The sequence below is a fragment of the Pezoporus flaviventris genome, unplaced genomic scaffold (assembly GCF_033815535.1).
Source record: "Pezoporus flaviventris isolate CSIRO_AGI_PZ_B2104156 unplaced genomic scaffold, CSIRO_AGI_Pfla_v1 ptg000010l, whole genome shotgun sequence".
NCBI lineage: Eukaryota > Metazoa > Chordata > Aves > Psittaciformes > Psittacidae > Pezoporus > Pezoporus flaviventris.
The window spans coordinates 2276975-2288961 of record NW_026892558.1 but is presented as its reverse complement, the minus strand read 5'-3'; the positions used below and the strand labels follow the sequence as shown (position 1 = coordinate 2288961).

The 11987-nt window shown below is 38.2% G+C and overlaps 1 protein-coding gene across 2 annotated transcripts in view; it reads right to left on the bottom strand.

The window, feature by feature from the left end:
- Positions 1-643: 643 nt before the first annotated feature.
- SMAD2 (SMAD family member 2) overlaps positions 644-11987 on the bottom strand; it is a 51609-nt gene continuing 40265 nt past the window's right edge. For both annotated transcript variants that reach the window (XM_061450508.1, XM_061450509.1), the window contains 6 exons: positions 11091-11165; positions 9741-9794; positions 8427-8639; positions 6213-6350; positions 5912-6056; positions 644-2856 (listed from right to left, as the gene is read on the bottom strand). In XM_061450508.1, coding sequence (XP_061306492.1) covers positions 2733-2856; positions 5912-6056; positions 6213-6350; positions 8427-8639; positions 9741-9794; positions 11091-11165 — 749 coding nt within the window. In that variant the 3' untranslated portion in view covers positions 644-2732. The remainder of the gene's footprint in view (positions 2857-5911; positions 6057-6212; positions 6351-8426; positions 8640-9740; positions 9795-11090; positions 11166-11987) is intronic.

Genomic DNA, 11987 nt, shown 5'->3' with positions numbered 1-11987 from the left:
CCTTAACATAAGGAGGACAAAGAGGTGCTGGACCAAGCCTGAAGACAGGCTGAGAACACTGGGGCTATTCAGCCTGGAAAAGAGAAGCTGCATGGAGACCTCAGAGCAGCCTTCCAGTATCTGAAGGGGGCCTACAAGGATGCTGGAGAGGGACTCATCATTAGGGACTGTAGAGATGGGACATGGGGTGATGAGGTCAAATTGAAACAGGGGAAGTTCAGGTTAGATACACAAGTTTTTTACTGTGAGGGTCATAAGGCACTGGAACAGGCTGCCCAAAAAAGTGGTAAATGGCCGTGTTCACAACTAAGTTGGATGGGGCTTGGAGCAAGCTGCTCTAGTGGAAGGTGTCCCTGCCCATGGCAGAGGCTGGAGCTGGATGAGCTTTAAAGGTCCCTTCCAACACAAACCAATCTGCGATTCTATGACTGGAGTAGAAGTTTGCATCACTAAACACACAAAGATCCAGAACCTCCACTACAGCTTTACAAAGAAGTGGTTTTAACATCTAAACTACACTTTTCCAGCCACAACATGCAGGACACTCGTGCCATTTATTTAGGTGGATTAGGGTGATTCCTATCCTTCAACAGAAAATATATACAGCAATAATATAAAAGCTAATAAAACCCCACAACTATCATTGTGAGAATTAAAACTTTTATTAGTGTGTTCACATATTAGGCAAACGCAACACGCATGAAGCTTATTTCTTAGGTTCACAAGTTCTACCAATACATTAGTCTACTGGTAAAACTAGCACAAACTGGTAACTGCTTTGCCGTTATTTTTCTTTTAAAGGTATCTGGCCCATATTTTCAAGGTTTGATTTTTGGTATTGCTTCAATGTCCTCATCTTTATGGCATAAACATATCCACTGCTATCATCAATTCGGTCAACTGATTAAAAGCTGTAACACTGGCCACATTTTGTTCTCAAAGCTGAAGTTATGACTAGATGTACTTGCAGAGTACAGTGCTAGTGCAATGGATGAAACAATGGGAAAAACAGACAAAGGCAATCCCGCTACTGCCACAATAACAAAAGAATGACAGACAGCTAGATCACAAGATTGTTAGTAAAATGTGTATTTTTCAAGTCAGAATAACCCTTCTATACAGTTTCCCAACCCTTCCCCAAAAGACTTATTTGTAGAATATATTTCAGAACATTTTTAGTATGGTGCAGCTGTAGTGTCCAAGGGTTGACAATAACATGCACTGTCATGAGGAACCTGGAAGTCCTCCTTCGCTGCTCATACCTCAGCAACCACTATCCTAGAGGTTTTGCAGAAGCAACTACTTTTAATAACAAGGCCCATTATGACATAATGAATGCGTATGATCTGGTATGCAAGTAAGCTAAACAAAGCCACACGGTTCAAAAATTTAAATTCTATTACTGAAATATGTTAAGAAGCTGCATCTATTTAAAACTTATACGAAAGAGTTTAGTTTACTCTGGGAAAGGATTTTTAAAAGGTATTTGGCTTCAAAAACTAAAAATGTTTAATGAAAAAAATACAGATATAAGGAGTAAGCCAACCACCTTGTGTACTTAATCCAGTGTCCAACGCTATAGTAAAATTCTTATTCTATGAGGAAAACACACACTGATTATAATGAAACTTTACTGTGAGGGTGGTGAGGCACTGGCACAGTTTGCCCAAAGAGGTGGTAAATGCTCCATCCCTGGCAGTGCTCAAGGCCAGGTTAGGCAGAGCCTTGGGCAACATGGTCTAGTGTGAGGCGTCCCTGCCCACAGCAGGGGATCTGAACAACATGATCTTAAGGTCCTTTCCAACCCAAACCATTCTATGATTCTATTGATTCTATGATTCTATGACTCTATGATTCAAAGTAGAAAAAAAGTTCCAAATTACATCAGTACAACAATACTGTTGGCAATAGATGCATCAATGCAGATGAGTAGAGAGAAGTAGACTTACTGAGATGGACAGTCAGAATTTATAGTATGAATTCATTTTAGGCCCCATTAAGTATATAAAGTGTCTTAAGATTTTGCAGATGGATCTCAAGACATTTCTCTTTCCCTTCCAATAGAGGGATTTTATTTTTTTTATTTTTTTTTTTTTAAGAAGGCAGCAAAAAGTTAAGCTTTTCTACAAGGAAAGTCTGATTTTTAAGCTTAGGACAACTTGAAAACTTGCTTATATAAAAAATACAAAAGAATAAAGGAATAGAGTCTTGGAATTTCATGAGAGATTTGCCCCCCCCAGACAAAAAACCCAAACTACTATTTATGAGAACTAAAATGTAGAACAGCACAATAGTGTGATATTTGAGATCATGTACGTATACTTAGCTATTCATGTTATTGATAAACCATTAGGACACTCAATTATATACCCAATAAAAACACCATTAAGAGTCTTTATAACTGTCCCTTCTTTCTGAAGGCATTTCTATACACTAAGTTTTCATCTAGTATCAGAGTATAGGAAACAGAATCCACAAGGTGCTTTAACTGATGAGACCTCAAGTGCTGTTTTTGTTTGGTTTTTTTTTTTGGCTTTTTTTTTGTTTGTAGGGTTTTTTTCCTTTTTTTTTTTGGTTTTTGTTTTTTTTTTTCTTTTTTTTTTAGAAACCTTTTTTTATGGATAGTAAAGAGTTCATAGGGACCACACACAACTACTATGACAGAAGAGCAGTTATATTAAGTCTGTTGATTGGACTCAGTATTTAGCCCACTGATAAAGGAGGAAGGAGTTTTATGACATGCTGGAGCAGCGTACTGAAGGGGAGCCCATCTGAGTCAACACTTTGTCCAACCATTGCAGAGGTCCATTCAGATGAAGTTCAATCCAGCAGGGAGTGCTTGTTACTGTCTGCCGCCTACAAAATAAAGAACAGGGAAGTCAGGAAGTGTTGGCTGCCACAACTCCATGCTGATCATAAAGGTCTGGCTTTCTGGAGCAATCAACAAGATAAACGTAGTGCTAGATGTTGTCAGAAACCCTATGTCAAAACAGACTCTGTGGTTATACTGTGCTAGCTGATGCTATCTCAAAGGAACACTAAACTTTATCTCTGATTTCCTGTGATCTCACACTTCTACATGTGTTCTGGGCAACATCATAACACAAAAAACTTCAGTGAAAACTGCTCCCTTCTTCTCCTATATAAACTTGCCCATAATTTTCCCCTAATTAAACACCATATATCAAGCCTTAGCAAAGATGAAGAGCTGACAACCATAAAAACTTCACTCACTCTGCCATATAAACTTGTTTCAGGGATCTGTTATTCAAAAATCTTCCTTCTCATCTCTAAAGTAAAGAAATCTGTATTGGACATACTCTGCTGAAAAATCCTGTTATTTCACTGTACCCACTCCAGGCATGGGAGTTTTCCCAACGTAGACTGGCAAGACTACTGTTGCTAGGCCAGTTTTTCCTAGTAATTCTAGCCACCCCAAAGTCAAAGCAAGGCATTAAGATTCAAAGGCAGCAGATTAGTCAGACACAAACCCAGCCCCTACATTTTTACTGTTGGCACTGTAACCCTTTGCTTTAAGGAAATCTGTTTGTATAAACAGAGAAACTGAAAAGGCAGAAAGATTAAGGCAGCAAAAGGATGGGTTTCAAAAGTTGTGGTTTCACATTTTCTAGGAGAAGAGCTGGGGTCTGTGCTCTCAGCACTCTAAAAAACATTGTTATCTCAGCCCCAAATGCCTATGACAAAAAGAAAAGTGATCCAACAGAAGAACAATCTAAACCACAGGAAATATAATTCCATTTAGTCTCGAATCCTCTCCCAAAGAAGGAAGTTCATTATTCCACTGCTGTCAACTCCCATACAATGTGTTCCATAACACACTTCCTCCAAATTTTATTACTGGTTCTGTTCAACAACCCTGGCTTTGCACTATGCTGACAAAGGCTGATAGAATGACAGTCACTTAGCAGTCAACTCAAAGGTAAAACTAAGCCTCTTCTACCCCACAGACTTCCAGTTCATCTACCAGCAAGTCTCTTTGCTGTAATCACCTTCTACCTAACTTTCTTCAGAAGATGATCCTAGACCTGGATAGCTCCTGTGCCAATGTGAACACTTGGCAGCTAAACTGAACTTCTACCACCATCCTCAATTCAAGTAAACATGTATCAAGCAACACAAGCTATTTTGTCTACAAGCTTATACGATGCAACATCTTGCCATACCTGCTCGTTTATGCACATACACCATATGACTAAAATGCCAGTAATGCTTTGACTTTGCCAAGGCCTGCTCAATAAGAAACATGAGGCATGGAAGCTGTAATAAGAATGATGGATTACTACAGAGCTTTCTGGTCTTTTTGACAACTCAGACTACATTCATTACAATTCAAGGTTGTGTTTGCAGGAGCAACCTCTTCTTGTTTTAATCCAACTGCAGCATAACTCACAAATATACTGCATCAATAATTTATTAGCATCATCTTAAACAGAGATGCAAAGAAACTAGTTCAGCATTATGTCAGTAATCAGTTTCTGTGCTGTTCCAGCAGTGTTGCCACTGCAGCTTTTCCAATCTTATGACCTCTGAATGGTTTACAGACTACTAAGAACCACCATTCTCTCTCCTTAAAAATAACTTTACCAAAAGCCTCCTCACTGTTTTAACCCAGCACTTACACTCCATTCACTTCAAGTTGTCTCCATATAATCTAACTGATTAAGCCTTTCTTCTGTTTGATTTGAATGTTGTATTTAATTATGCCTAAGTGCATACACACTCTTTTAAGCCAAATCTAATAGTTCTTTAAACTTGAGCCAGATTCTTTCTTGTGTACCTCTTGCTAACAGAGAAGTACCAATTTATTCCATTACTCAAATTTCTGATTTCATCTAATTAGGCTTTTACAAAATTGGCTTCATGTAGCCAAGAAGCCTCCCCACATACTGACACTGCTATTTACATGTTTTATTTCAAGAGCAGATACAAGAATCAAACCCCCAGGATTCACAATGGAGCCTACATGCCATTATTCAACCTCAGAAATGCTACAGATTAAAAAAAAAATTATATATTGCAATAGGGTATTGATATATCAGACTTCATTCTTTCAGTGGACAGTTTCTAGGGAGGTTTAAGGGATCTGCTGAAAACCACATTGCCAGCTCTCCAAAATAAAGAGATCTTTAATACCACTCAGTCAGAAGTCAATTCCTTCCCTTCTCAAATTCCCAAACTAGATTAAAAACAGGCCCTGTCCTCAACTACAGCTCTTAAGTTTGCACTAATAGAGAATGAAATTTGAATGTATTCCAAAGCAGATAAAAGACCTAATTTTTCCACTCAAAAACCTGTTTTTAGCAGTTTTATTGCACAAACAGTCATTTTACTCCTGCAAAGTCTTTTTTCCACTACGAGTCTCAAAATATTTCCCATCTCTTAAATTTATGTTCTCCAGCTGTTTTATTCTGCAGAATGCACTCCAAGTGACTCCATTTCTATTGGGTTCTATCAACTACTTCCCACACCAAAACCTAATGAACTTTTTTATAGTCCATATATATATATATATATATACACATAACAGGACAGCAGCCAAAAAGACTGCACAACCAACAGACAGCAAATAATCTCATAGCACAAACTGTGAAACTCCCAGATGTTGTCAGGAATTTCCCCACAATAAGCAAGCAAGCACAACCAAGTGAGGAAACAGAACTTTGATGACATTCCTTGATCAACAGCCCACTTCGATGCAATACTTAAATCAGTTTACCACTCTTTATGACTTAGGAGCAACAGGTTCAACTTACAGTAAGCATACCTACAGTAGCAGTGAGCACTCTGTATGTATAGGTTTCAAGCCAGAAAGAAATAGTGTATTAGTGAAAAAAAGAAAAATTAACAACTCTAAAAGAAAAGGTTTTTTTCTGTGTTTTTTTCCTCTTACCGGTATTCAGCTCCCCATCCTTTAACAAAACTCATTCTAATAGTACACATTCTAGTAAGCTGATAAACTGCTTCAAAACCCTGATTCACAGATTGAGCCAGAAGAGCAGCAAATTCCTGGTTATTGAAGATCTTCAGATTGCATCCTATAAAGAAAAAAGTCAGAGTACAATCAATGAATATTTGTGTTTGCTACAGAGAACCCCAAAACTGTGAAGAAGCTATCAACAGGAAATCAAAAGTCATCCAGTTGAATGTATTCACTAGATACTTTTACATGAGACCTGTGGTAGGCTACTGACCTGGAGGAATTTTGCACACAGTTGCAGGATGCCAGCCATATCTTTGATTACAGTTGGGGCTCTGAACAAAAATCGCGCTATCACTTAGGCACTCAGCAAAAACTTCTCCACCGATGTAATAGAGACGCACTCCCCGGCCTGGAGAAGAATTTAAAGGAACTCTAGTTATGATATGACCCAAGCAGATTAACAAACAAGGGAGTGTTTTTTTTCAGAGAAGGCCAAAACTTTTCTTTACAGCAGAAGCAGAAATGTATTATCTACAGGACCACACTGCTGTAGCATCACAGCTGCAGCAGGACCAAAGCACAATTAACTGGCACTTTCCTCCAACACAAAGTTTGAAGGAGAAGCAGAATTATTTTTGGTCAAGAGTGAGACAGAATTTCCTAGCCACATAATGGCTTGTAACCAAATCCAAGTTAGGAAGCATTTGTTCCTAAACAACCTTTTCATTTAAAGAAGTGCCAGAATTGAAGTTAAAAGGTTAGATTCAGAATTAAAACCTGCGCTAATATTAAGAAGTGTTATATGTGAAGTGCCACAGGCCACTATAGAAAAAAAAGGAAAATAAGTATACCACTTCAACAGTCTCAGCTTACATGCACCCACACTATTTCACAACCCACTGCATACCCCTTTTCTCTGTGCTACTTTGACAAAACCAACATGACTTTATTTAACCCTACTACAAAAAAAATATACCTAAGATACCCTATTGCTCACATTTAAATTGTGATCTTGTTATCTCTGAGTGGAAAAAAAACATATGGGTCATTTCTAGCATAAATAAGCAATGTACAACTGATCTTTTGATAAAGCACACTGTTTATAATTATCAGGTCTTTTGAAGGCCACAGTTTCTCTTCCCCTTTTTCTCTATTTCTCTATTTTCAAAACAAAGTATTAGCTGCTCTATAAAGAGAGAGCTCTCCTTTCATTTTTGCTTTTCCTCATCGTTGACCTCTTTGCTCAGTCAGCGCAGTCATAGCTTGAACTTCTGCACATCTAAGATTTTACCAGACAAGCATTTACATTTGGTATCAAGGGAGTCAGAAGATTCTACTGAAAAGATTTTTAATTTTTTTAGTAAAAATAAAAACAAAGCAAAAAAAAAAATCTTGTGAATGTGGCTGTCATTAAGCTGACAGCAGATGATTTAGGTTAGATCTCAGGCAGCTCTTCCTTGCAAGGGTGCTGAGGTGCTGGCACAGGGTGCCCAGAGAAGCTGTGGCTGCCCCATCCCTGGCAGTGTTCAAGACCAGGTTGGACAGAGGGGCTTGGAGCAACCTGCTCTAGTGGAAGGTGACCCTGCCCGTGGCTGGGGCTTGGACCTGGATGAACTTTGAGGTCCTCTCCAACACAAACCAGTTTGTGGTTCTACTTCAGTGGTTAAACTTTTTTACTAAAAGCAAAATCAAAAAAGATCTCATGAATGATGTTAAATAAAAGAACCCATGAAAATATAACGTAGTTCATTGAAGAGCTTAAAGCTAAATTGCTGCATTGTGGAAAACAATATTCTTTACTAGCCACTACAAAGAAAACCTTTGTGATGTTAAAACAGCACATCATCTCAATGGCAGCTTTTCCCATTTCAGGAAAGAATTCAAAAAGTAAAATGCCCATTCTACATTTCATAAATTAGAATAAACAACATGTTAACTTTTGTAATTAAAGCTTAAATTTCAATTATAAGCAGCTCTGAATATAAATAATACCTAGGGCAGTGGTCTAACAAGGAGCCTGAAATCCAAAAACCTACCCCTCAGGATGCTTTGGTGCACCTTCTTTTTGCAGAACAGCAGCATGAGCAACAGAAATCCCATAGAGCTGAGTGGCTTCATCTGGTGCTGCTCTCAGCCTGAGAGCTGTGTGACTGGTGCTGCCTTAACTGGCTACTGACTGAGGAAAGGCAACTCCTTTCAGCTCCAGCCATCGCTGTAACTCTTCCCATTTATGACTGGCTATATGGTAGCAGAGGATGCTACGTTTCCCCCCAGTTTCAGAAACTGTGACCTCTGTGTCTTTCCACTACTGTCCTTAGCAAGAGAGACCAAGTTCTCCTTGGAAAGCCCTGAGAGAGAAGTTCAATGGCTGGCTGCACAAGGGTGAAAGGATCCCACCGCAAAGGTCTGCCCACCCTATGTGGATCATTCCTGATAACTCAACGCTAAAATGAAACTAAACAGTTAAAAGATCAGAGATTTTTACCTATATGTCGCCTTGTCATTTCCACCGTAGCGTTTCGGTTCACATTGGAAAGCAGACCTAGACAAAATCGCTCTGAATTTGATGGATCTGTAAAGCCATCTACAGTCAGGGAAGGCTGTGATGCATGGAAAGTTTCTCCCACTCTTTGATTCAATTCGTAATATGCTATTGAACACCAAAACGCAGGCTCCGAGTAAGTAACTGGCTGCAAGTCTAAAAAAGAAAAAACAAAAGAAAATTAAGAGACAAGCTTAACATAGAATTTGAGGCTGAAAAGTTTATCCAATCTGCTGTTAGTCTCTTCTAGAAATGACAGCAGTAGTCTCCTCAAACTACTCATATTATGTTCTGCTTGCTGTCATTTTCACCTACCCTAGTAAACAGAATGAAATTCAATATTCCATGAAGGAAAGGAGGAAGAACAGATGATCTAATCTGACCACAGCTCATTTAGTTTAGTACTTGCATCTTGCTCGGCAAAATTATTAAGCTAATGTTGCTGTGAGTGCCAGACATTGAGACATTTCTGTTGGCTTTCTATAACTTGCAAACATTTTGGCAATGTTAAAAGATCAAACTATCAGACACTGAACAACACAAAGGAAAAAATATTAATATTAAAATGATGTTCCCTTTTATTACACTAGATCTTGTATTGTCTCTTTATCTAAAGGCAGTTCTAATCTCCTTTTACTCTCCCCTACTAGAGCTCAGTACCTTCCCTGGGCATCCTCAGCTTTTCCTGTGCTGCTTCTTTTCACCAACCCTAATTACATACACAACTCTCCAAACAGCATTTTCCTATCATATATCCCATCACTATTCCTCAAACAAACTCAAGGGAATCTGATCTTCCTGATGCATTTATACAGACACACAGCAATGACACCTGATCAAAGCAGGTGGGCAACTAATGTGGGGAAAACAACTGTGTTGCTGTTACAGGTGAAACAGTATATAAGAGGAGCAGAACACAGATACAAGGAAGACAGCAAGTCTAGGCAGCACTATGGATAGGCTAACGTCCTTCAAACTTATTTCTTTTATAAATGCTATTCCACACACAATTATATTATTCTTTCTCTTTGTTAGAATCTCAACAGTTACAGAAAGAGAGTATTTGTTAACAAGTTGTTAACCCAGCCCTACCATGTTTATCATCAGGAAGCCAACCCAGTCTCCTCACTATACAGCTCTAATTTTTAAAGTACATTCTCATTTTTAATGTAATTATATATATGTGTATATATATATATACACACGTATAAAGCGTTACCACACACGGAGAAACAATTAGATGCATTTCCAGCTTACCCAGGCTATGATTAACTGGAGAAAGAGTACTAGGAGACAGCTCCGCTGGAGATCCTGTTGAAGCAATACAGAGCACATGATTTCAGTGCAAATGATTCTTGTTATTTCAGATGGGTAGGTATAACCATTATCTAGATACAGTTTTGTACTGAAATTCTTTGGAATTAGAAGCCTCAGAAATCCTACAACCAATTTTCTGGCATGTCTGAATTAAGATCACATTTTATTTTCCAGGCTCTTGGGAACCTATACCTCCTCATAAAGATTTAATTAACATCTTAGTATTTGTTGTATTTGGCAGAGGTCTCACTTCATGTGCACTCTGTGACCACGACTTTATTGATGCACTTCTCCAGTGAGAATGCAGTGATTTCTTCCAAAATTCAGTGGAAAAAAAAAAAAGGTAAGATTAAGTGGGTAAAGCAAGTGGGATACTGCCTCTCCGTTCTCAAAGGAGAGGGTTTATCTCTGCAAAACAACAAGCTGGATTTTCTCTTTTGAGGAAATTATTCTTTCTTGGGATGAGGAATGAAAACAAACAGAAAACCATGCACTCTCAAATGCAGTTTCCACACTAGCGGGTAAAATAAAGAGAAGCTTTGCACAGAAACATACCTACAACAGCTGCTGATGTGAGGCTTTGTTAATTAAGGTACCTATTGTCAAATAGTAAGAAAACACTGTAGCTCTTCCAGAAACTAGTGCAGTTGATTTCAATTAACTGAAAAAGGTTGATAGCATCAGCTAACCAAACACACACAAGTCTGCCAGAACACAGCAGGACATTCTTACCCAGCACATTAACTGTGCTTTATCCAAGTCTAAGGCCAACCAAATTACACAGAAATCCTTCCATACAAAGACACAAACACTTAATGTTTCTACTCCTCTTCCAATGGAGCCTTCCATACAAGAACTTATTTAAAATATGGCAGAAGTGGTAAGGTTGTCAGGAGACAGGTTCTCAAAATGCAGCATTTTGGTAACTTGTTTAGGCCAACAGACCTTTTGCTTCAATGAGCCTCTGTCCAGACAGTAAAATTAGGGGTAGGTTGAAACCAATTAGGTATTAAAATCTATTTTAAGCCTTTCTGATGAAGACCTAATTAGACCTGTATGTTTTTACAAAACAAATGAAATGCACTTAATATGGCACAGAATATTTTAAAAGCATTCTCTTTGCAAAAATTACTTTGTTCACAAAAGACTGGAAGTGGTATTTTACATAGAAAACACCTGGTTATACAGAGGGCTATTGCCATCAGCATTCAGGCTGCATTCAGTCTGCCCCGCACAGGGTTCACAACTATTAATACTATGTCTTGAAAGTAGCAAAAAATTAAATATTACCTGTATCCATGCTTTGGTTCAACTGCTGGTCACTTGTTTCTCCATCTTCACTAATATACCCTGGAGGTGGTGTTTCTGTTGGAAAAAAAAAACAAACGGACCAAAAAAAACAAAGAACAACCAAACACAAATCTACCTATTTGGTGAATGACTGGGGAAATCTGAGAGATGTAGAATTCAGCACTGTAGTCCTCAAGCCTTCAGGAGTTCCATATCATACCTGAATACTGAACTAGAATTTCATTTTGTTGTCTCTCTCCCACTGGGTTAAATGTATTACTTGCCTATCTAAAATGTACCATCTCTTGTATTGCCAGTCAACTGTTCAAATGTGTTATATCATTAGCAGATAATCCTTGCTTGTTCCATTACTTTCACTACAGCTAGTAACAATTTTGCAATGGTAACAATCAGATTTCAGATTTAGTAGAATTACAAATGAAATAAACACCTACCTGGTGACTTCTAGAAAAAAAATCCAAACAACTACCTGAGCTGTCTTTTTGTAGTATAACCATCAGATCAGATGCCCTCCCACACCTTATATAAGTTTCTAGATTTCAGTGTTATTTCTTAGTTCAGTGCCCAATCCATTTTACCTTCACTACAGCACAGCTGATTCCACTGTGTTATCTAACTGGTCACACTACAAAGGCTCTATCATCATCATTATTATTACCTCCAAGCTCTATGAAAACTACAGCCTAGTCTTAACTAGATTTAAGATGGAGTTTCATAGACCAAAGTAAGCTCAGTAATAAGTTTGAAGCATTCTGATACTAGAAACTGCGTCTAATTCCACAGAAATGCCTTCAAAATCCAGGAGAGAATGGATGTTCTTCTTTATTCGAAATGTACTTTGTAATCCAGATAATGCATTAACCAACTGCCTTTCAG